At 35.1% G+C, this 26378-nt stretch overlaps 1 protein-coding gene across 5 annotated transcripts in view; it reads left to right on the top strand.

The window, feature by feature from the left end:
* The window catches only part of Pxdnl (peroxidasin like), a 516396-nt gene that overhangs the window by 464180 nt on the left and 25838 nt on the right, over window positions 1-26378 (top strand). For all 5 annotated transcript variants that reach the window (XM_047523743.1, XM_047523761.1, XM_047523772.1 and 2 more), the window contains one exon: window positions 24097-24211. In XM_047523743.1, coding sequence (XP_047379699.1) covers window positions 24097-24211 — 115 coding nt within the window. The remainder of the gene's footprint in view (window positions 1-24096; window positions 24212-26378) is intronic.

The raw sequence follows: 26378 nt of genomic DNA on the forward strand, positions 1-26378 counted from the left end.
TTAATTGTAAACAAATGGGATACATTTTGATTCTCTGTACATGGAGTAAAGGAATACCATTCGTGTAATCATAAATTTACACAGGGCAATGTTGTTTGATTCATACTGCCATTTGATCTGCCCCCACCCCACCCACCCCTCATTTCCCTCTATACAGTCCTTCCTTCCTCCATTCTTGCCCCTCTCCCTCACCCTTACCCTAACCCTAACACTAACTGCTCCCACCCCTCTTTATATGTCATCATCCGCTAATCAGTAAGATCATTGATCCTTTGGTTTTTTGAGATTGGCTTATCTCACTTAGCATGATATTCTCCAATTTCATTCATTTGCCTGCAATTGCCATAATTTTATCATTCTTTATGGCTGAGTAATATTCCATTGTATATATATATATATATATATGCCACAGTTTCTTTATCCATTCATCAATTGAAGGACATCTAGGTTGGTTCCACAGTATGGCTATTGTGAATTGAGCAGCTATGAACACTGATGTGGCTGTATCTCTGTAGTATGCTGATTTTAATTCCTTTGGGTATAGGCTGAAGAGTGGGATAGCTGGGTCAAATGGTGGTTCCATTCCAAGTTTTCTAAGGAATCTCCACACTGCTTTCCAGAGTGGCTGCACTAATTTGCAACCCCACCAGCAATGTATGAGTGTTCCTTTTTCACCACATCCTCTCCAACACCTGTTGTTGCTTGTGTTCTTGATAATAGCCATTCTAATTGGGGTGAGATGAAATCTTAGGGTAGTTTTGATTTGCTTTTCTCTTATTACTAGAGATGGGGAACATTTTTTCATAATCTCTTGATTGCTTGTACATCTTCTTCCGTGAAGTGTCTGTTCATTTCCTTAGCCCATTTGTTGATTGGGTTATTTGTATTCTTGGTGTAGAGATTTTTGAGTTCTATAAAAAATTCTGGAAAATAGCGTTCTATCTGAAGTATGAGTGGCAAAGATTTTCTCCCATTCTATAGGCTCTCTCTTCACATTACTGATAGTTTCCTTTGCTGAGAGAAAGCTATTTAGTTTGAATCTATCCCAGTTACTGATTTTTGCTTTTATTTCTTGTGCTATGGGAGTCCTGTTAAGGAAGTCTCATCCTAAGTCAACAAGGTGAAGATGTGGACCTACGTTTTCTTCTATAAGATGCAGGATCTCTGGTCTGATTTCAAGGTCCTTGATCCATTGTGAGTTGAGTTTTGTGCAGGGTGAGAGATAGGGGTTTAGTTTCATTCTGTTGCATATGGATTTCCAGTTTTCCCAGCACCATTTGTGGAAGAGGCTATCTTTTCTCCATTGCATATTTTTGGCCCCTTTGTCTAGTATGAGAAAATTGTATTTATTTGGATTTGTGTCCGTGTCTTCTATTCTATACCATTGATCTACCTGTCTATTTTGGTGCCAATACCATGCCATTTTTGTTACTATTGCTTTGGAGTATAGTTGAAGTTCTGGTATTGCAATATCCCCTGTTTCATTCTTCCTGCTAAGAATTGCTTTAGCTATTCTGGGTTTCTTATTCTTCCAGATGAATATCATGATTGTTTGCTCTATTTCTGTAAGGTACATCATTGGGATTTTAATTGGAATTGCATTGAATGTGTATAGCACTTTTGGTAGTATGGCCATTTTGACAATATTCATTCTGCCTATCCAAGAACATGGGAGATCTTCCCATCTTCTAAGGTCTTCCTCAATTTCTTTCTTCAGTGTTTTGCAGTTTTCATTGTATAGATCTTTTACCTCTTTGGTTAGATTGATTCCCAAGTATTTTATTTTATTTGAGGCTATTGTAAATGAAGTTGTTTTCCTCATTTCCCTTTCAGCTGTTTTGTCGCTTGCGTATAAAAATGCTTTAGATTTATGCGTGTTGATTTTATAGCCTGCTATTTTGCTGAATTCATTGATCAGGTCTAGAAATTTTCTGGAGGAGGTTTTTGGATCCTCTAAATATAGAATCATGTCATCAACAAATAGTGACAGCTTAAGTTCCTCTTTTCCTATTCATATCCCTTTAATTTCTTTGGTCTGCCTAATTGCTCTAGCTAGAGTTTCTAGGACAATGTTGAATAGAAGTGGTGAAAGAGGACATCCCTGTCTTGTTCCCGTTTTTAAAGGGAATGGTTTCAGTTTTTCTTCATTAAGAATGATGTTGGCCATGGGCTTAGCATAAATAGCATTTCCAATGTGCAGGTATGTTCCTACTCTCCCTGTTTTTTTTAGTGTTTTGAGCATGAAGGGGTGTTGCATTTTGTCGAACACTTTTTCTGTGTCAATTAAAATAACCATATGATTCTTATCCTTAAGTCCATTGACATGATGGTTTACGTTTATTGATTTACAGATGTTAAACCATCCTTGCATTCCAAGGATGAACCCCACTTGATTGTGGTGCATGATTTTCTTAATATGTTTTTGGATACGGTTTGCCAATATTTTGTTAAGGATCTTTGCATCTATTATTCATCAAGGACAATGGTCTAAAATTTTCTTTCCTTGATGTGTCTTTGCCTGGTTTGGGTATCAGGGTGATATTAGATTCATAGAATGAGTTCGGTAGGGTACCCTCCTTTTCTATTTCCTAGAATACTTTGAGAAGTACTGGAATGAGTTCTTCTTTGAAGACCTTGTAGAACTTGAATCCATCTGGTTCTGGGCTTTTCTTGGATGGTAGATTTTAATGGCTTCTTCTATTTCATTGCTTGATATTGATCTGTTTAAATTGTGTATGTCCTCCTGGTTCAGTTTGGGAGGAGCATGTGTCTCTACAAATTTGTCAATGTCTTTGGTGATTTCTATTTTGTTGGAATACAGATTTTCAAAGTAGCTTCTCATTGTGTTCTGTATCTCAGTGGTATCTGTCGTGATATTTCCTTTTTCATCACGAATTTTAGTAATTTCAGTTTTCTCTCTCCTTCTCTTTGTTAGTGTGGCTGAGGGTTTGTCTATTTTGTTTACTTTCTCAAAGAACCAACTATGTGTTTTGTCAATTTTTTGAATAGTTTCTTTTGTTTCAATTTCATTGATTTCAACTCTGATTTTAATTACTTCCAGTCTTCTACTACTTTTGCTGTTATTCTGTTCTTCTGTTTCTAGGGCGTTGAGCTGTAATGTTAGGTCATTTAGTTGTTGACTTTTCATTCTTTTCTTAATGCGCTCCATGCAGTGAATTTTCCTCTTAGTACTGCTTTCATAGTGTCCCAGAGATTTTGATATGTTTTATCATCGTTCTCATTGACTTCTAAGAACTTTTTTATCTCCTCCCTGATGTTTTTGTTATCCATGTTTCATTCAATAGCATATTATTTAGCCTCCAGATGTTGGAGAAATTTCTGTTTTTTATTTTGTCATTGATTTCTATTCACATTCCATTATAATCTGATAGAACACAATGCAGTATCTTTATTTTTTTGCATTTCCTAAGGGCTGCTTTGTGGCATAACATATGGTCTATTTTTGAGAAGGTTCCATGTGCTGCTGAGAAGAAAGTGAATCCACTCGTTGATGGATGGAATATTCTATATATGTCTATTAAGTCTAGATTATTCATTGTGTTTTTGAGTTCTATAGTTTCTTTGGTTGGTTTTTGTTTGGAAGATCTATCTAGTGGTGACAGCAGTGTGTTAAAGTCACCCAGAATTATTGTGTTGTGGTCTATGTCATTCCTGAAATTCAGAAGGATTCGTTTGATATACAGGGATGCACCATTGTTTGGGCATATATATATTTACTATTGTTATGTCTTCCTGATTTATGGTTCCCTTAAGCACTATGAAATGTCTTTCTTTATCCCTTCTGACTAACTTTGGCTTGAAGTTCATTTTATCTGATATAAGGATGGAAACCCCCACTTTTTTACTGAGTCCATGTGCGTGGTAGGTTTTTTCCCATCCTTTCACCTTTAGTCTGTGGATGTCTTTTTCTATGAAATGAGTCTCTTGCAGGCAGCATATTGTTGGGTCTTTCTTTTTAATCCACTTTACCAGTCTATGTCTTTTGATTGATGAATTTAGGCCATTAACGTTCAGGGTTATTATTGAGAAATGATATGTATTCCCAGTCATTTGGCTTATTTTTGGTTTTTAAGTTGGCTTGATTTCTCCTTTGAGTGGTTTTTCTCTAAGGTAGTTCCTCCTTTTGCTGACCTCCCTTGTTGTTTTTTATTTCCTCCTCATGGAATATTTTGTTGAGAACATTCTGTAGCACAGGTTTTCTATTTGTAAATTCTTTTAACTTTTTTTCATCATGGAAGGATTTTATTTCATCTTCAAATCTGAAGGTTAGTTTTGCTGGGTATAGGATTCTTGGTTGGCAACCATGTTCTTTCAGAGCTTGACATATGTTGTTCCAGGCCCTTCTAGCTTTTAGGGTCTGGGTTTAGAAGTCGTATTGGTCTCCCCCTATACGTAATCTGATGCTTTTGTCTCGCAGCTTTCAAAATCCTATCTTTATCTTGAATGCTAGGCATTTTCATTATAATGTGCTTTGGTGTGGATCTGTTGTGATTTTTTGTATTTGGTGTTCTGTAAGCCTCTTGTATTTTATTTTCCTTTTCATTCTTCAGGTTTGGGAAGTTTTCTGACATTTTTTCATTGGATAGGTTGTTCATTCCTTTGGTTTATACCTCTGTGCCTTCCTCAATCCCAAGAATTCTTAAATTTGGTCTTTTCATGATGTCCCATAGTTCTTGGAGATTCTGTTCATGATTTCTTACCATCTTCTCTGTTTGGGCAACTTTATTTTCAAGAGTAAATGTTTTGTCTTCATTGTCTGAGGTTCTGTCTTCCAAGTGGTCTAGTCTTTTGGTGATGCTTTCCATTGAGTTTTTTATTTGGTTTAGTGTTTCCTTCATTTCAAGAATTTCCTTTTTTTTTTTTTTTTTTTTTTTTTTTTTGAGAATGTCTATCTCTTTGTTGAAATGATCTTTTGCTTTCTGCAGGTGCTCTTTCAGCTTACTGGTATTATCATTCATTGCCTGCATTTGCTCTTTTATCTCATCCTTTGCTTTGCAAATCATCTTAATTATGTATAATCTGAAGTCCTTTTCTGACATTTCTTCTAACATACTGTCTTTGGATTCTATTAATATAGAATCTAGATTTGTTTGGATCATTTTCTTTCCTTGTTTTTTCATGTTGTTCATATATGTTCCCCTCTAGCAGTGCAGATCTGGGGTATTGCAGATTTCCCCCTATAGGCTTATAGTGGCCCTATAGGTTTCCAAATCCCTTTCTTTAAGGGGAGATCAGTATTAGCAGTGCCCAATTCAGACACTATGCAATCCTAGACCAAATATCCCCTTTGAGGACAATAACAAAATTGTCATAATAAACAGAATGAGTTAAAATATTATTTTCAGTAGAACAAACAGATTTGTAATATGGGCTGCAGTTTCAAATGGCGGACAAAGAGGATGCAGAGGGATGTAGAATGTGGCTGTTAATGGGATAAGAAAAGAATATACAAAAGTTCTAGATAATAGAAAGGGTGAGAATGTAATGAAAAGAAATTGGATGTTAGCATTGAAGAAAGGGAGAAAGAGACTCTGAGGGAACAGGTAAACAAAAGGAAAAGAGAGCAAGAAAAGTAAAGAAATAAGAACTTAAATTTTTTCAATAAGGAGAAAATCTACAGTATAACAGTCATATAGTAATGAAACCTCCCAGTGTTCAGTAGTCTGATGCATGAGAGGTACCTGACAATGAGCTTCAAGCCTCCAGCAGGTGTCTCAGGATGGGATTTCCCCCACCTAAAGATCAGAGCTACAGCTTCCAGGATTATCCAAGATGGCTGTTCTGGCTTCGAAATGTGTTGGCAAATGGGGAGCTGCAGCTCACAGTGTGGACGTGGTCAACTGGAGGTCCTGGAGTCGGGATGTGGTTGGTCAGGCAGGGATCCTGGAGGTCTGGTGTGTTTGGTGTGGTTGCGGGATCCTGGAGGCTGGGTGCAATCAGTTGGTCTGGGGACCTGGTGATAGGGCGAGGTCAGTTGGTCTGGGCATCCTGGCGGCAGGGAGCAGTCAGTCGATGTGAGAGCCCCAGGGTCAGGGAGTGATCAGTTGGGCTGAGGGATCCTGGAGACGGGGCTTAGTCAGTCTGGCCAGGGGTCCTATGGGGCCTGGCTGTTGTCTCAAAATGGCGGCAACCACGTGTAATCAAACCTGCAGGTACTGTGACAGTGAACTTCCAGGCAACAGCAGGCAGCTGGTGCTCCACTGGCGGTCGGCTGTCGGACGATCGGGAGGTGTACCTCGTGGGTTGGGTGATGGATAGGTGTAAGGTAGGCGATGGACAGGCCAGAGGCAGGATGATAGGCGCCTGACAGTGAGCAATCTGCACTCAAAAAAGGCGTCGATATGCTGGCAGACTGCAGGTCATCACAGCAGACAAATGGGGTAAACACCAGGGAATCGATAAGCAGCAAAAACTGCCTCACCAAGAAACAGATATCCTCTGCTTGAAACTGGAGTTATGGAGTGACAAGGAATGCAGTCTCCCTCTAGTCCGCCATCTTGGATCCATATGACATTTATTTTATGAGACTTAACCATCTATAGATTTTAGTATTGACAGGAGTCCTGGGATTAGTCCTCCAAGGATTCAGAGGGAGGAGTACTTTGTTATTCTTTCTAGGTAGAAGAAGGTATAAGTCTGGAAAACTACATGGTATTTGTGTCACTTAGTTACAGTGCTGTGGGTTTATGTGGGTAATGAAATTGTGGAGAAACTTGGGGTAATAAAAATTGGACTTATTATTTCCTGTTGCATTCATTCCATTCTATGAAAAAACATTTTTTGTCTACTCCTTTGCCCATGATTTAAAGTTTTCTTGTCACTGGAACTGGAAATGCTTAAAAAATGGGAGAACTTTTTTTAATGCTCTAAAATTTTGCAAGATGCCATCTCTTTATGCTTGTTTCATACCTTGTACACATTTTCCCAAGTCGTTCTGTACAAAATGAATTAATTCCTTTTATTTGTTGCTTAGTGTTTAATGAATGTCTTAACATACATCAAAATTTATGCAGTCATACTTTATATATGTATCTTAGTACTTGCAGTTCCATTGTCTACTTTTTATAGAATTCCAAAAGCAAACTTGCTGAGTTAAAGGACATATGTTTTTATATTAAGAAATGTCAGATTTATTTCTGAAAATGTAAACTTTACAGTTCCATGAACCATTATGTGAGTACCCATCCATTCCTTCACTTCTTCACCAGTAATTGGTATTACAGATTTGTTTTTGATAGTCTAGTGAGTGAAAATTTAAGTATATTAAATTTATTTTTTATTTACATTTCTCTATTAGTGTGTTTAAGAAACATTTCCTATGGTTGTTGATTATGGTATTTGCTTCTTTGTGTATTATGTATTTATAAACTTTGTCTTTTGATCAATCTTTATGAATCCTCTGCAAATGTTTTCATGATAATGTGGTGAGAGCGATCATCCCACGGCTTTGAACTGCATTGAAATGATTTCATCATTTTACCCTGCAGTAACATATTTGTCTTTTTATGTGCAATTTGTTTATAGTTAAGCAGGCTTCTCATATTCCTGTGGCCCTTATCCTTAATAAGAACAGTTGCTGCATTTTACCCAACCTATTCTGTGTGTGGTACACTTTCAGGTCTTTAGTGTGCACAGCTTTGTTAGTGTGAGAACTTTCTTTAATTTAGCTACTTTCTTTACTCGTATTTAGAACTTTCCTGCTAGGTTAGTTTTATTTAATTTACTTGTTATATTCTTAGGTATTATATACATAAATACATAAAAGTATCATGGATATCTGGATACATGTATGTGTGTTCACATATAGATATATACATATCTAGGTATATGCATGTATGTGTTTGTACCTGCATGTTCACACATGTATTTTGAAGTGTACATCGATAGGTTGGCATATATAGGTGTATACATGTATGGGTATGTATGTATATATATGCAAAATGTATGGCTGTGTACATATATGTGTTTATGCATGAAAACATGTACATGTATGGATGTATTAATATGGTTATGTGCACTCATGTATAGATGTGTGCATGTGTAGGTAGAAATGCTTACCTTAACCAGTCATCACTGTTCTTTTTTTCCCCCCTTTTCCTAAAATGATTTGTTCTCTTTCACTTATTCCTTAATTTATCCTCAAATAATTTTTTTTTCAAATTCACTACTTGTGGAAAATAATATAGAAGATATTTTTTAAACTCAAAAATCTTTCTCTCTGAAAAGTGAAGGCCATCTTACTTATACAGAATTTCTAGATGGTGGTATTCTTTCTCACTCTTTGTACATGTTCCTTTCCTGATATGTAGTCTCTTACACTGAAGTTGGAAGGCTAAATGCTAACCTGGTACCAATCTGGATCATCTTCCTTTTATATTTGTCAGTTTAATTTCTTGGTTTCAATAATGTTTTGGTTTGGACATGAGGTGTACCCTGGAAAGCTCATTGCTATGCAATCAGCAATGTTCAGAAGAGAAATTGTTAGATTGTGAGAGATATAACTTCATCAGTGGACAAATTCATTTGTGGGCTAATAATTTGAATGCATTACCGGGTGGTAACTGTAGGCAGATGGGGCATGACTGGAGGAGGTCACTGAGAGGATTGTGTCTTGTCCCTGGCTTCTCTCTCTCTGCTCCTCAGCTACCAGGAGCTGTGCAATCTTTCTCCACTATGCCCTTCCACTATGATGTTCTGCCTCACCTTAGACCCAGATCAATGGAGTAGGATGACTATGGACTGAGACCTCTGAAGCTATAAGCCCAAAACAAACTTTCCTCCTCTGTGTTGTTCTTTTCAGATATTTTGGTCACAGCCATGGAAAGCTGACTAACACAGACATCATCTGTTTAGCCCTTAGGAAGTCTTTGTCTGCAGCATCTGCAATGTCTTGAACCCTTATGTCATTAATACTTTGATTATTTCAGTCAAACGTTCTTCTGTCTCTGCTGTGCCATGAGACATACTTTGTACCACTTTGTCATACTCTTTCTGGTTCTTCTGGATCCTTGAATGAGCAGCTGTTGATCCTCTCCTGGAACATGGGAATTTGTGCCAGGTTGTGGAGGTGGTTACCTCTATGGCAAAAATGTAGTATAAGTTGAGAGGCTTACTGGGCTAAGCTGTGACATCAGCCATTTCCAGGGCAGGAAGGCATCCCACCTATTCAGTCCTTTCTTGATTTTATGAGAGGTGGAGACATCCAGCAAAGTGAAGATGGTCTCTTTCAGAACAACTTCAGAAATATGAAAATCAAGTCCTTGCAGAGAGAAGCTACCCAGAGTCCTCAGCTCTTGTTGATATGGCTCTTCAGGGACTATGGCCTCAGCAGGAGGATTTTCTGCTTGCTTTTCCTCAGGGTCTCAGTGGCTCTCTTTCCCCATAGACTATGGCTGCCATGTTTTAGTGCATCTTTCCTGGCTGGATAGCTATCCACTGGAGTTGAGATCAGAGTGGCAGGCCCATCTTCAGAGTGCTTATCTTTGGGGTGCTATAGTCCCCAAATTCTTGTGAGCTCCAGGTCTATGTGTTGTTGCTTCTGTGATGAGGATCTACCTGCAGGGACCAGGCCAAGACCTTTCTTCTTGCTTCTTACTGAGCTGTAATATGACCAAGATCTAAGCTCTTCGGGAGAAATAGAGTACTTGAGCTCTCTTGTGTGACAGAGGTAACCAGCATGTCTGGTTGTTGAAGGTCATGGAAGTTCCTGTTTAATCATTTCATGCACATGGTCTTGAAGGCTAAAAATGTACTCAGCACGCTGAGAGAAAACCAGTTTTGATCTGAAGCTAAGGGAAGAACTGGAATTCAGTAATGAAACACTGGTTTCTTTGAAGGTGGAAAGAGCTTTTATATAAATTCACAGGAGTTTCATAAGGGAAAAGCAAAACTGATATTAACTGTGTACTATCATCTGTCCTAGCTCTACATTCTAGTCCAGGAAGAAAGAAGATGTAAATCCCATGAACTTTCAGCCATGTTTTCTAGGAGCCTATTTCATATGTTGTTCAAAGACAAGTTATTAGGATCTTTCATCTTGTACTAAAATCAAACTATGATAGGTTTCCGTGTGGTCATTTTTTTCCTCGTGAAGAAACATGAAATGATTCTCAATTCTCCTTTGATAGGACATTGTATTTACCCCCTAAAGAGGGTTCTTTTTCCAGTGACTCTTCATCTGCACTAAACAGACATTTTCTAACTCTTTATATTCTTTATGGTATGTGATTTAAACTTTCTCTATTTTGATTTTTCATATTCATTATTTTCTTGGAATTGTATAGCTTATCAATATCTTTCTTAAAGTGTGATATCCAAAAGTAAGCTTAGCATCAAGGTGCATTGTAGAAGTAGAACTAAATGTAGAGTCTGATGTATTCTCTTCCTATACAAAGATAAACCCAGAGGTCCTCTGTTGAAAAAGAAACATGCAGTTAGTCTCCCCACATTTTGAGAATTTCCCAACCCTAGGAATTCTATTTGTTCTGTTCTGCTACTGCGAATGAATTGCTTGTGTTTTTTGGGTTTATTTCTCTGTCCATTGAAGTTTGACACACAGGTTTAAACTATTTATTATTTTCTGTCTCTGATTCTGTTAATATGATCAAATTGCATTTAAATGTGTCTGAACAAGTGGAAATGCATCTACTAGGAAATCAGATCTTTTCTACTAGGATGCCTTCAAAGACCACTCCTAGGTATTTCCTGTATAAGTCTGTATAATTTCATTATATTCAAACCACACAACAGTGCATTGGAAGCCATCCTGTGAATCTGGTGATTTGTAACATGCACTACTATCAGTAGTGCAAGAAAATGTTGAAAAATGGCAGAGGCAAGATTGGAGCTCTATAATGCTATTTCCATACATAAACTTGCTTGAATAATGAATGCCCTTGGTATACGTTATATGGGAGAAAACCGGAGTACTTATAATTTAGTTATTTCATATAGCATTTGGAAGGATGAATGCAAGTAGGGTAAAGAAACAATATTCTGATTCAGATCATGGGAGAGTCTTGTCAAAGATGATTTAACCTATTGTTCATGAAGAGGTTTTTATTTTTTAGAGTTCATGAGGAAATGTTTTCCAATTGACAATGTATCTACATTGTCAAAAGCAATTGACAAATTAATATAAAACATACCTAAGCTGTAGGACAGTTGGTGGGTAATTATCAGATGAAAAATTGCATGATTTTAAGTTATTCTCATAGCCAGCAAAAAAGCAATAATTTATTGCAGTACGTATGTACTAGGAAAGAGTAAATGCCCAGTGAAAATATGAAGAAAAACCTGAGGAATGAAGGGAAATCTGAACATCTCTTTTTCAAAGTATTGATTGACTTAATTTGATGTTAAACTAAATCTTGTGAGGCAAATGCTGTATATGTAATTATCAAAAGACAAGAGAAGTCATGAATGGAAGGAAGGTCATAGGATTAAGAAATGCAATAAGGAAGCCAAGAATCTTACTTTACCAACATATAAGATAAAACAAACAAAAAACACATTATATTTTTGAGATTTAATATTTTATATCACTTAACATAGTTTACAAAATATAAAGCATTCACATTAAATTTCTAGGTTATTTTCCTTTCTTAGTTTATTTACAGGTTTTTTTGAGCTAGAGATGAACCTTGAGATCATTTGATCAAAAGACAAAACAGAATAAAACAAATCCACTTTTCCTTTTAAGATTTTGAAGAAAAAGTTGAAAAGATTTATGTGAATTGCTCTTCCTTAATTATTAGCAGAGGAATGTAGAAGGTGTAGCTCCATGGTATAGCACTTGCCTATCATGGCAAGGTCCTGGGATTGATTACCAGATACACACATATACACACACATACAATTAGCAGAGCTAGAGATAGTACTCAGATTCTCTGATTTCGAGTGTGCTTTTGTTTTTCTATTCCATCATATAATCTCACAACTAACTTTCCTTTCTATTTTCTATAACTTCTTTGAAGTCTCTTACTTGTAGCAAATTTGGGAAATCTTCTTTTGCTGGATGACCTTCCTTTTAAAATCTTACAATAACAAATTACAAATGCAAGTATCTTGACATTTTAACATTAATTTTCTCTAATTTTCAGTATCAGCTAATCAATAAATCAAGTCTTTGCGTGATATTGTAGAACATTATAGATGCAATTATACCATATTCACAAGTCCTTATTATTAATCTACTTATTTTAGCAAATTCTGTAATTGGCACACTTGTTTGTGTCATAAATCAAGTAAACCAAAACTTAGAGACAAAATTTACTCTTGAATACAGCATAAAACACTTCCTTGTGTATCAAGCAGAAAATGATTTGCTCTTCATTTACTTTAGAAGGACAACTTACATCTAATGCAGGTGGTGTGTTGCCTAAGACAAGGCAAAGGAAGTGCTAAAACACCATGCCACTCAATTAAATAAACTTTCCTTCAAATAAAACAATTTCCCAAAGAGTCAACAGATGTATATTTTCTATTGGGATTTATGAGACCATCTGGTCTTATAACTTCCAGCTGCATACTTTGCATTAAGTTTTGTCCTTAAAGCATCAAGTAATTGTAAATACAGTATATTTTATGTACAAATGTAAATATATTTAGGTTTACTCATGACTTTCTTTCAAATAAATTTTGCTTATGTTTGTAAACTAATGAAATTTTAATTTCTTCCATAAGAGACTAATTTTATTACTGTAATATTTCATGATGCTATGGCTGTTTCATGCTTAACTAATAAAATGCCTTCAAAGTATTACTAAAGAAGTAAGATTTCAGCAACTCCTATAAAGCTTTAATGAACCAATTAACTTGCAGCGTGTTCTCAGGTTTGTCTTTGAAAGTTGTTGCTATTTTTAATAGGACACCATAAGGACATCTCCTATTCTCCTTAGTTCAGCTACTACATAACATGAAAAGCTTGTTGAAATCAAGGTGAGAACAAACATCACAGCAGGAGAAAGGGCACTAACTAGTTCTGAAAAATATGGAACAGAATGCATACAAGAGTGAGATAGTTAATGAATCAAACTCTACTGATAATATCACCTTTACATAGAGTATAAAGCATTCCTCTGAAAATTTGCTTCTCATAAGTTCTGAGGATAAGTTATCATCCAACATAGCATTTTGCATTTACTTACAATCAATCCCAAGAGAAAATTTCCAGTACCAGAAGCAGGTAATTCATAAGTCAGGTTTCCTTATGGTGTTTAAGTTAGGAAATAACCTAAATATTAGAAATTTATTTTTCTGTCAGCTTTGTGCCTCTTTAAAACTATAAAAATTTAAAATTATCACTATATTTAAAATCATTTTATATTATATAAGTATCAACATAGATAATAGAATTTAGTTTCAAAAATGCTCCCATGAGGCCAGGCACAGCGTCACATGCCTGTGATTCAGGAGGCTGAGGCAGGAGGATCATAAGTTCAAAACCAACCTCAGCAAAACTAAGGTGCTAAGCAACTCAGTGAGACCTTGTCTCTAAATAAAATACAAAAAAATAGGGCTGGGAATGTGGCTCAGTGGTTGAGTACCTCTGAGTTCAACCCCTGGTTACCCCTTCCCCCCAAAAAAATGCTCCCATGAGATGTAAAATACTCAGTAAAAACAGGATGAATGCCCTGAAAATCACTATGGGAAATCAAAAATACAAAAACTTGTTTGTTATTCAGCTTTTGATTGCTGTGTCCAAAGTAACTGACAAGAACTATTCAGAGGGAAAAAAATATATTTTGGTTCACAGTTTCAGAGATCTCAGTGCATAGATGGCCAACTTCATTGCTCTGGGCCTGATGTGAAGCAGAACATTATGTCAGAAGGGCAAGGTGGATAAAAGCTGCTGAGCTTATGGCAGCTAGGAAGCAGAGAGAGAATGGGAGAGAGAAAGAGAGAGCGAGGGACCAGGGATAGATATAGTCCAGGTCATCCTCCAAGTAACCTAGTTCCCCTAGTCACACACCACCTTCCTATGGTTACCACCCAGGAATCCAGTCAAACTTTAATCTATCAAATGTATTAATCCATTGATGAGGTTACAGATCTCATAATCCAATCTTCTCACATCTGAATATTACTGCACTTCCTAACACATGAACTTCAGGGGGACATATCTGGAACCGAATCATAATATAAAGGCAACTTTAAAAAACCATAAGTAAAAAATTAAAGGAAGCTAGGAGACCCAGATATTGCTGAAGTTTGAATGCATTTAGTCAATTATTCAAAGTAAAATATTAGGAATGGTCAAACAGAAAAAAAATATGTCTAAGTAGGTCAGGCACAAAGATAGAAACAGGAGTGGCACTCACAGTATTAAGGAAAGTTGACTTTAAGAAGGAAAAACATTAAGTGAGAGAAGCAGGTTTTTTTCATGAAATTTTTGAAATAAGTTCACATGCTTTCAGGATACTTTAGAAAAAATTTTTGAATATTATTAATAGGATCAGTTTATGAGAGAGGTATTTAATGTTGGGCTCTATAAACTAAAATTAACTTCATCTTCAAAGTTTAATGGAGAATATATTAAAAAAAACTGATGATGTGCTAATTCACAAGGAACACTGAAATTCCTAGGAGAAAACTCCATATTAGTCATAATCTTTCACTGAAGTTCAACTGATCTAAAATTAAATAGCTAAATTTAAAACAAAAATTGTATTTAAAAATTTTTAGAAATGATTTGACCAAGAAGTCAATGAAAATCAAGTGGAATGTATAAACAAATATTAATGACATTTTGTGTCAAAATTTGTGAGATACAAACAGAAAATGATAGACTTCATTATTGAATGTGTTTATTATTATAAACGAAATGATAAACATAAATTAACAAAACAAGCAACTTAAGATGTTAGAGAAAAGAGAGCTAAATAAATAGAAAAGACACGGAAAAGTCCCTCCAAAGACATAAATTGACCAGGATATGGTGGCATATACCTGCAATTCAAATTTACCATGAGGATGAGACAGGAAGATAGAAAGTTGAAGGTAAGCCTGGGCAAATTAGTTTGATTTTTGTCTAAAAAATATAAATTAAAGAAAATAGACATAAATTCATGAATTGATGAATAAATCTAATAGTTCACAAAATAAAGGAGAAGCAATAAACATATAAGTAATTGTATATTATATATTATATAATACATATGTAATTTATGCAACATACTAAAATATATAATGATACAGCCTTTTTGGTTTTAAGTATTCCTCAAAATTAGTTATTAGTTAGTTTTTTAATGCTTCATTCATCATGTTTATAATATTTAGTGTACATATGTCTAAGAATTTAGCCTTTATCTCTGACCTGCCTGTATGAGCTGGTTTCAACCACACGCCCACAATCCTGAGGAACCAGAAATAATTTATACAGAAAATAATAAGAGATATTGAAATGAACCCAGAGGTACACAGATAGATACAAGGCTTAGGGGAGAGCAGCTGGAATTCTAGTGGCTGAAATTTTTTTGGATTCATATGTTAACTTTTAAAAATGTTTTTAGGTGTAGTATAATTATAGATAATAATGGATTCATTCTGATATATTCATAAATGCTTATAACAGTTTTCTCCATTTCAATTCTCAAAACTTCTTTTCCTCCCCACCTCCTCCCCTCTGGTCCCATCTTGTACTCTGTTGGTCTTTTTTCTATTTTATTTATTTAATTTTAATTGGCACATTATAGTTAAGTTTTCTTGCTATTGATTTCTAATTTCAATCTATTATTATCTGATAAAATGCCTCAGATAATATCAATTGTTTTTGTGTGTTTGCTAAAACTTACTATGTGTCCTAAAATATGGTCTATTATGGTAAAGTTTACATGAACTGTTAAAAAGAAAGTGGATTCAGCTGTTGGTTGAAATATTCTAAAGATATCTATTAGGTACATTTGATTTATATTATCATTTAGATCAGAAATGCCATTTGATTTTATGTCTGGTTGAACTAAATTTGTTGAGATGGATGTGTTGAAATCAATCCATATGCTGGGCATGGTGGTACATGTTTACAATCCCAGCAACTCAGGAGGCTGAGGCAGGAGAATTGAAAGTTTCAGGCTAGTCTCAGAATTTATCAAGGCCTGAAGCAAATTATTGAGACCCTCTCTGAAAATTAAAAAAAAATAATAATTAAAAAGACTGGAGATGCAGTTCATGGTAAAGCACCCCCGGGTTCAATTCCCAGTACCCCTCCAAAAACTCTGTGTGTGTGTGTGTGTGTGTGTGTGTGTGTGTGCGCGCATGCACGTGTGTTGTGTCTATCTGGGTCTTAAAAGTCAAGACGTTTGTTTTATGAAATTAGGTGTGCTGATGTATTTGGTTTATAAATATTTATAATTGCTATATTTTCTTGTTGGATCCTTCCCTTTGCTAGTATGTAGTGGCTATCCTATCTCTTCTGATTAATTTTTGCTTGAAATCTGCTTTGTCAGACATGAGAGTAACTATGCCTAATTGATTTCAGACTCCATCTTTGTGGAATATCTTTTTCCATCTTTTACTTTCAGTTGGTTGATACCTTTGCTTATAAAACAAGTCTCTTCCAAATACATATTTTTGGATCTTGTGTTTTCATCCATTTTGCCAATCTGTGTCTTTTGATTGGAGAGTTGAAGCCATTTACAGTCAGAATTATTATGGAGAGTATTTTTATTTCCAGTCATCTTGTTTTGTTTTATAGATTTAATTTGTTCTTTATTTTCATTTGTTTAAATGTTCTTCTGGAAAGCTTCATCTGTTTGAGAGATCTACTTCTTTGTGTAGTATTTCTTTAAGAATTTTATGTAGTGAAGGTTTAGTGGTCATGATTTATTTTAGTTTATCCTTATCATGGAAAGTTTTTTATTTCCTCTTCAATTCTGTATGATAAGTTGACTGGATATAAAACATGGAATGGGAACTGTTATCTTTCAAAGTGCCAATTCTACAATTCCAATTCCTTCTGTCTTTTAGAGTCTCAGTTGAGAAGCCCCAAGTGGCTTATTGATCTACTCCTAAATGTAAGTTAAAGATTTTCTCTTGAAACTTTTGGTTATGAGTGTCTCGGAGAGATTTTTTTTGTTCTTATTTATTTGGGGTTCCATATGCTCCTTTATATGTGTATTTATCTCATTCCTAATGTTGGGGAAAATTTCTCCTGTTTTACCGAAAAGGTTCTTAATACATTAGCCATATTTCTATGCCCTTTTGTATCATGATGACTCTTAGGTTTGATCTCTTAATGTTGTCTCAGAATTTTTGTATATTCTGATCATTTTTTTATTTGTATTTTTTCCTTCTCTGTCTAATGAGCATTCCAGCTCAAATACCATCTTTAAGGCTGAGGTTCTGCTTGTTACACAATCTAGTCTGTTGGTAATGCTTTGGTATTTATGAAAAATAAATCATATTTTTATTTGATTTATTGTGTGTTTCACTTCAGTGTGTTCTGATTACTTTTCAGAGTCTCTCTTTATTAAAATGGTCTTTCACTCTTATAATTACTTTTCATTCATTCCTTAATTTATTTTTAGATAGTCTTTTAGCTCATTAATTATATTAATAATCATTTTTTTTTAAAACCTTTCTCTGAAATTTCGTCCCATTCCATGTCTGTTCCTTTGTTAAGAGATGGTAACTTTTTGGGGAAGACTTGTTTCCCTGTTTCTTCATGTTCTCTGAAGTCTAGGACTTGTCTATCTGTTGAGATGAAATCCTTTTCCTTTTTTTTTTTTTTGAGATTGTTTTTTGGAGTGTAGTTATCTCTTTTGTAATAAGTCCTGTGTTGTTACTAGCTTCAAACATAGGCTCAGTGTAATCCAAGTGTTAATTTCAATCACTATATCCCTCATTTTTTTTTTTTTTTTTGCTGTAGGACTGATGAAATAATTCACTTTTGTAGAGCTGATGTAACATGGTGAGTTTTTCCGAGCCATCATTTTGGAATTTTATCTGACTTTACTGTAGAAGTAGATGTCCAATATTGGGACCTGACCTCTAGTCTCATTCTTACTTGCAACATAGTCATTTGTTTCAGTTTTTCTCTCCCTTATTCTATGTATTAAATTATTACTGAAATTTGAGCAGGGTGTGTTTATGTGTGGAGGAAGTTGCATTCTTATTTTGCTGAATTGTGAGTGTAGTTCAACCATGGAGTCTTTACCTTGCAAATTCACAGTGTATCACTTTCTTCCCAGGCCCTCTCAGAAAAGCAGAAACAAGAAACAACAACAACAGTTGTGATCAATATACACTATTAAAATAGATGTCGGGTGCCTACCTTGGCATTGAAACCATTAACTATTACAAAAACAGTAATGGTAGAGTCAGCATTTAACAACAGAAAAAACAGTAAACTGCAGTGGGCTATCTCTAGCATTTATGTATTCAGCAGGTAACTATGACCTCCTCAGTAAAAGTAACCACAATAACATGAATGGTAGGGGCAGTAATTATATAAATTATTGTTTTGGGTTTTGTTTTTGTTTTTGTTTTTGGTGGTGGTGCTGGAGATTGAACCCAGGGCCTTGTGCATACTAGGCAAGCACTCTATCATCTGAGCTACATACCCAGCCCCTAAATTAATCTTAAAGATAGTAAAACTTCAATTCATTAAAAGGAAAGAAAATCAGGCAGGAAGGTGAAAGAAAGTTTAAAAAATGAAAAGGTGAACAGAAGTACAGCAGAAGAGAGTCAACAAGTGGTGCCAATAAAGAAGGAAGAGTTAAAAAACAAAAGAATTAAAATAAATAATAAGATAGAGACAGAACAAGTGAATTTGGCTACTGAAGGGGGAAGAAAGAAAAGAAGGAGTAATAAGAGAAAGAAAAAGAGCCAAACAAACAAAATGTCAAACAACAACACATAACATTAAACTTTACTCCTCTAAAATCAAAACCAAGTAAAGTAACACATGATTGAGTAAAAAAAAAAAAATAAAATAAAAATGATAAACCAAGAAAAATGTGATAAAAATGAATAGCTAAAATGCACATATGTATATTCATTAGTTAATCAACATAGCTAGAACACTTACACACACAAATACACCCCTTTACACTCAAGATCAAAGGAAAAAGGAGAAAAGTAAGAAAAAAAAGAAAAATCACAATAAAAAATTAAAGAGTTTCTCTGTTGATGTGATGGAAATGATTGACAAATTGGATGTTCACTGCCAATATCATACTATCCATTTTTTCTTAGGCTGTTTACCCATTAGAACGAGTGCAGGAAGTTATTAGAATTTAAATATACAAATTTTGGTGAGATATAATTCAAACATTAAAGATGCATTTGTGTTGTTTTAATTCACTCTATTTATGCCACATAGTTATGCTGAAGAGGTAAAAAGAAAACGAAATGGCAGTAAGAGTATGAAAATGTACCAGTGGTTTTCTGCTGTGACATCATTCCCTGTCACGAGAATCGTGAGGGAAGTTTAGTGTTGACTCTAATCTAAGTGAATAATCATCTAAAAATATGAAGTATTAGTATACTTGGTTCCTGTTTCAGAACTAGGAACATTTTGCTGTAATGTACATATGCAGTATAAAACCACACCATTGAATAAATCTATTGTCAAACTCCTGCCAAAATAAATTGTCATTTTTATGTGTTTCCTTTAAATTATTTGCTCTTTTTCTCTTCTTGCAACAAATAAGGGGTGTTATTACAGTTTGGATCTTAAGTGTCACCCAAAAGTACATGTATTAAAGGATTGTTTTCCAGTGTGGTACTATTGGAAGGTCATGGAAACTTTAAGAGATAGGCCTAGTGGGAGGTCTTCCAATCACTGGGGGAATGCTTTTGAAGGGGATTGGGACACTCCAGCCTCTTTGGCTTTCTCTTTTTCACTTTCTGGCTGTGAGGTGAGTGGGTTTGCACTTCTGCCATGCTGTGTTGCCTTGCTACTGGCCCAGAGCTGTGGGGTCAACCAATCAAGGACTGAAACATTCAAAACTTCAAGCCAAAATGAATCTTTTCCCTTTATAAGTTATTTCCGATGTTGTCACAGTAACAGAAACCTGCCTGAGCCCCCAAATTGTCTGTGTAATGGGGTCATTACTAAACCTCATGTTGTGGAAAAGCCTTTGGAATTGGTTTTCAAGAGGAGTTTGGAAAAGTTTGGAGATGGAAGCTGGAAAAAAGACTAGAATTCTGTAAACGTAATAAGTGATTTTTGTAAGGGACCAGAAAACTTGAGTACTGATAGGAATGCTTATAGGCAGTAAATGTGATGCTGAAGAGGTTTTGGATGGAAATGAGGATTCTATTGGGAACTAGACTAGAAGTCACTCTTTTTCCACTGTGGCAAAAAATTTAGATGTGTTTTGTCAATGCCATGAGATTGGGTGAAGCTGAGCTTAAAGGTGATGAACTAGTTTATCTTGCAGAGAAAATTTCAAGGCAGTATAGCAAGCAGGCAGGGGGATGCGTATTACTGGTTTCTTTTAATTAAATTTACAGGGAGAATTGGGAGCAAACAATAACATAGCAGAAAGATTAGCAAAATATTCATTGAGTGTGTACCTTATGCAAGAGCCATGCTAGATATGAAGGATAACCTGATAGGCAGGACTGAGCGTTCTTCTCAACATCTTCTTAGATGAAGGACAAAGTGCCACAAATTTCCATGTTATATGCTCTCAGTAGTTCAGAGAAGACTTCCTGGAGGAGTTGGGCATGATACCTGTTCTCAGATGTGTCCAAGTAAAGTTGAAGTTGTTCTAGTTGCCATGAATTGTGCCTTGGAGAGAAGGCAAGATTTCACCACGTAAGTTAAACCGGGAAGAAACTTGCTTGATTTGATAAGAATCTAAGTCACCATTCACAGAGCAAAATCAATTCAGGCACTGTGGAGGTCAAAGAAGACTACCCTGAATAGCAAGACACACAAATATACATGTGATCTCTCTCTCACACACACACAAACAGACTCACTTATTCACACACATACAAACCCATACCATATTATGCTTCTTGAAAATGATTCATGTGGCTGTGTCTTCATCCACATCTCCTCTAGGTATCTTGAAACACTCCTTCTGCTATATTTCATGACCCAAGCCATATGTTGATCAGAAATTTGTCAACACTTTTGAGCCAACCTAAACATACATCATCTTTTTTACCTTCAAGTCTAGGCCCAGCTATTCATTCATTCAGTAACAAATAATGCCACAATTATTTTCCTAATTGCACAAATCAGAAATCTAGGAGTTCACCTTGTTAACTCTACTTTTCTCATTCTGTGCCGTAATATAGTACTAGGAAGTTGGACATCTAATTCCAACAGTCTATATTAAAATCTTGTCTCTTATGTTAAAAAGTCATAGAACTTTGGACAAGCTAATGTACTCTCTGTGCCTTTGTTTCCTCAAGTTAACAGTAGAGATAATAATATAGGTTATTGTACAGTGTTAAATAGAACATTCACACAAAACCTAAGAACAGATCTTAAACAGGTATATGTATGTACACACTCAGAGAGAAAGTGTGCTATGTATATACATATTTCATATATAGGCATAAGTATAAAACCAAAATATCTACCAAATTAGCATGCTATTTAAATTGAAATGTTTTTCACCTAGGAGCCAAACATTATTAATCAAGGATGCTCCGCAGTTTTTGTAGCAATGAGGCATAAATACCAAGGTGAATTAAAAAAAAAAAGTGTCAGAAATACAACATCTTAGCTGTCACATTAAAGTAGAGCTGTGCTGTTACTGCAGTCCCAGGGGTTGGTTCTGTTCATGTGTCTTTCTGTCTGTACCTACAGCATTATATACACTACTCTTTGCTCTTGGGTTTTATGCATATGACCTTGTACATTCTATTGGTGCTTTGAAATGAATACATTCTAAAATTGTATCTTTATAAAAATAAATATGAAATAATAAATGATGAGAGTTGGTCTGCAGTGTACTTTATCTACATTTTTTCCCGTTTATCTGAGGACGAGAAGAGGCAATATTTAGCTTAACTGGAAATGTTCTCTTACACTGGGAGTACACTTGTATATTTTTCAAAACCAGGAAACATACTTCATTTTCCCAACAGTGCCTCATGGAATGCCTTAATTTACATGTTCTCCATAAATATTTATTGCCCAAAGCCATGTACTCTTCAGAAATAGAAAAGCAGTTTCATTACATGATTGAAGCTTACTTTCTTCAGTTGTAGCATTTAAAAAAATTCTACTTACTTTTTTGTCACACAGATTTGCAAATATTTACACATTTTTGGTTATTGATAAAGTATTGGTTGAGGTAACAGAGTGAAAATCATGGGAAACATAAATGTATGGGTCCCTTAGCATAACGCACAATTTTATCTAGAATGTCTCGACTTTGCTGTTATAAAAATAGTAAAAGAAGTACTTTCAATGGCACACCTTTGCCACAAGTTATCTATCAGAGCTGCCCAGCCAATGCCCATTTTCATTGCTACCATTCTATCCCACTTATTGAATAATCGTTTTGTATCATGAAACTCATTGCTTGACCACTCACTCCCTTAAGGTGGCTCAGTCTTTGAAATGACCCTGTCTTTCTATTAAACTTGCATTTACGGAAATTTTTTATTCAGTGATGGTAACAGACAATGATGTGACAATTCACTGTTATACCTTAAGAGAAGCCTTGGTTTTTCTCCAATGAACTGATTGTGGATTTTGCAAAGAAAAGGCTTATTTTCCTGAAAACAGAAATAAAACAAAATGCAGTAGTAAAAATAAAAAAGATAACAACAGTGGTGGGCACAGTGACACGTGCCTGTTGTAATCCCAGCAACTCGGGAGGCTGAGGCAGGAGGATCAAGAGTTCAAAGTTAGCCTCAGCAAAAGCGAGGTGCTAAACAATTCAGTGAGATCCTGTCTATAAATAAAATGCAAAATAGGGCTGAGGATGTGACTCAGTGGTTGAGTAACCCTGAGTTCAATCTCCAATACTTCCCCAAAATTAGAAAGAAAAAAACAGCAACCAATATGATAGTTACCATTTTTGAATATTTTAATTTTGGTCTATTTTCAATGTCTTCATGACTATGAACCTATATTTTATGTTGTATGAAATTTTATTTTATTTTTCCTAATTTTATAGTGTTTGCAGTTTATTGTGTTAATTTAAAATACCATCCTATATTTACTTAATAATCTATCATAAGGCATATTCTTCTTGAATTTAGTTCACACATGGTAGGTGAAGATTTGTGTTACCTTACTTCTTAATTAGAAATAATGTGCTAATTACCCAGTGCAAAAGACTGTAATCTCTCCTTAACCTCCAGTTTATACTGCCCAATGTAACATTTTAAATTTGATTGCATAGATTTTAGATATTCTGGGATTGTTATCATGTTCCATATTTTGGGGTTCTGTTTTTCCATCAGTTTAAGTGTTTTAAAAAAGTTTTATATAAAGTAGTTTTACTCTCTGGGAAGGTAGAGTCCTACATTCTTCTTCTTCTTTTTCAAAATGCCTTAGTCTCTAGTGAGCATTTCTTTAAAAAATCATGTTTATTTGCAAAGTTTTTCATATAATGCTCGTGTTTTTTTTTGTAACAAAAGTACATGACAAAATTTACCATCTTAACCATTTTGTATGTATAGCAGTGTTTACTACATGTTTCTTAGTGCAATGAAGAGCATTTTAAAATACATATCCTAGGTGGTCATAGGTGTTCATGAAATAGTATGAGGAACCTCAAATTTAAAGCATCCCACTTACAATGCTTCTGCTCTTTTCCTCATTGTGACAAGTCCTTAAAATGTACCATGTAATCAATGCCCTTGCTACGATACTGCATCACTTGCTCTGTGGCTTCTCTATAGTTTTTGCAAATGGCCTTATAGTCCACCTGTTGCCATGAATACAGATTCAGACACACGCGAACCCAGCTATCGTGACTCCGGATACTCATCAATGTTGCACTGACTAGAGGAAAATCTTTCTCACTGTTGCTCTCGCTCTGGTTCCTTGCTCTCATTTGTGCATGCACACTCTCTGGTCATTAAAGAAGTAATCTAGATGAGCATCTGACACATCATCTCATAATATTATTGTGGATTCTTGTTTCCCCACAGACTGCAGGAGTAGAGGGCAACCTAGAGCATATACAGGACAATCTCGAAAGAAACGCTCTGCTCAGCGCAGCTACTCTGGCAAGAAAGATGTGGGCTTAAGTGATCCAATTAGTAGGTATGTATAGAAATATCTTATTTTCATAGATTACTTATTATAGGGTTCAATTCTGCAACTTAATTTTTTAATATATACTACAGTTGGCTCATTTACATATGAGGCAAACTACATGAAAAGGTGCAAATACAGATGAATTCATTAATGTTTGAGTTCCATTTCTTCTGAAGAAGCATATCCAGGAAATTTTTCTCAGTAAAGTGAAGAAAACTGCATGGCATTGATGTTATTTTTGACTCCTTACATCACATTATTGATGTTGATAATTTTCAAATTTATTTTGAAAATATGAAACAGCAAATTGTAAGAAAGTTGATACTATTTATCATTAAGTTGATTTTTGTTAACGAATAGGGTATTGCAAACAAGGCTTAATTCATGACCAAAGTAAAATATTGTTTTAACTTAAAAAACTGAGAAATACTCTTATTCCTTTGAAATACCTTAGGGCTTCTTTTGTGAAATTTATATACTGAGTTAATATGTAGTTATTCCTTTACAGAGTTTCTTCTCCTTTTTGACTTGGATACTTCTGAAAATAGAAAGTACATTGTACAATGATATGTCTAGTAGTTCTTTTTCCACTACGTAAACTTTCAATATGTGCTAGTATAATTAAATTTTAAAAAATTGCAATTCACAGCTCCAGTGATGAGGCAGTTTCTTTTAAGCAACTCTTTGTAGTGTCTGTTTTTCATGGCTGGATGCCAGGTGGGATTTTATTTAGTCAAATTTAAAATACACTTTGGGTTCCATTTCCTCTACTGTATGAGTTTGTGAAGTATATAGAATGAACAAGACATGGAGTCTGTCTTCTCAGGTTTAACATCTAGGAGAAGAGATAGTGTGTTATATGGAGGATGAAGATTTTAGAATTAAGCACACTCAAGATCAATTGCTTTTCCACTGCTTGATAACTAGAAAAATCATGTCAAATTTCCAAGTCTATTCCCCTGTTAAATGGGCATATAATACTGTACATGGTTATTGTCTTAACTTGGAATATATATATCTAAAGTACCTAATACCAATGTAGTAATTAGCATTTTATAGTTATTCCATAAAACACAGAACAATAGTAAATGCTGTTATAACACTTATTATATACTACATATTCTTTTAAAGACAACAATATTATCTCACTTAAAGTGTTCATATACAGTTATGAACATAATCAAGGTAGTGAGTAATTCAGAATGATGGTGGTTAGTTCTAACTGGGGACCCTAGACAGGCTATATATATAGGAGGTATCTCAAAGGATAAGCTAATATTTTGATAGAATTTAAGGGAGTTCCTATCATCCCTATCTGAAAGAACAACATAAGGAAAGTCAAAGGAAAGGAAATGAGGTGTGCTTGGAGAATGGTAAGGATGGGTGATTAAGTGAGTTTGGTATGTTTATGGATGAGGAATTTTCTGGAAGAGAATGAAGAACATTCTGGAAGAACACTCTAAAAGAAGGATAAGGCAAAGAGTGGAGAGCTTTAAATTCTAGGATAAGGAAACAAAATTTACTCCAAGTGTTCCTGGAGATAATTCTTACAAGGTAATTAGAATACTGACCAGGAGATGGAACCCCTGTTAGGACCATTTTTAAATAATTGAAGTGTTGGAAAACAATCACTTGGCCCTTTAATTTGGTGTTTTATTTATTTTTTAATTGACTCCAGCAGGTGGTATGTCTCACTGGTGCACTCTAGCAGGTGGTATGTTTCATTAGAAATGAGTGTTGGACTCACATTTTAGAGAACAACCCCTTATTTTATAAGATGTTCATGAGGATCTGGCTCTTGTGTGACATGGATAACGACATGCATTACCTGCCTTCTGTCCTGTTCCACAGTCATACCCAGGTCCTACCACGAAGATTTATTTATTTGTTTTAGGATAAACGTTCTTTTCTATTTTCATCTGAACTCTTAGGATGCTGGGTGGCCTTACTAAGGTTTTGTTTCTATGTTGCCTCAATACTCAGCTAAAGATTTTTTGGTTTAATTTTTAGCTTTCTGCCAATCTTATCCAACTTTTACTCAAATGCAAACTTTGCAACTATCAGTTCGATTTATCATTTTTCAGTTTGGGATGAAAAGGTAATGAGAGCTTTCTTTTGTCTTGTAACTGCACGCATTTTAGAAATCCTTTGTAGATTGTTTTGTTGTGCTTAA

The sequence above is a fragment of the Sciurus carolinensis genome, chromosome 1 (assembly GCF_902686445.1).
Source record: "Sciurus carolinensis chromosome 1, mSciCar1.2, whole genome shotgun sequence".
NCBI lineage: Eukaryota > Metazoa > Chordata > Mammalia > Rodentia > Sciuridae > Sciurus > Sciurus carolinensis.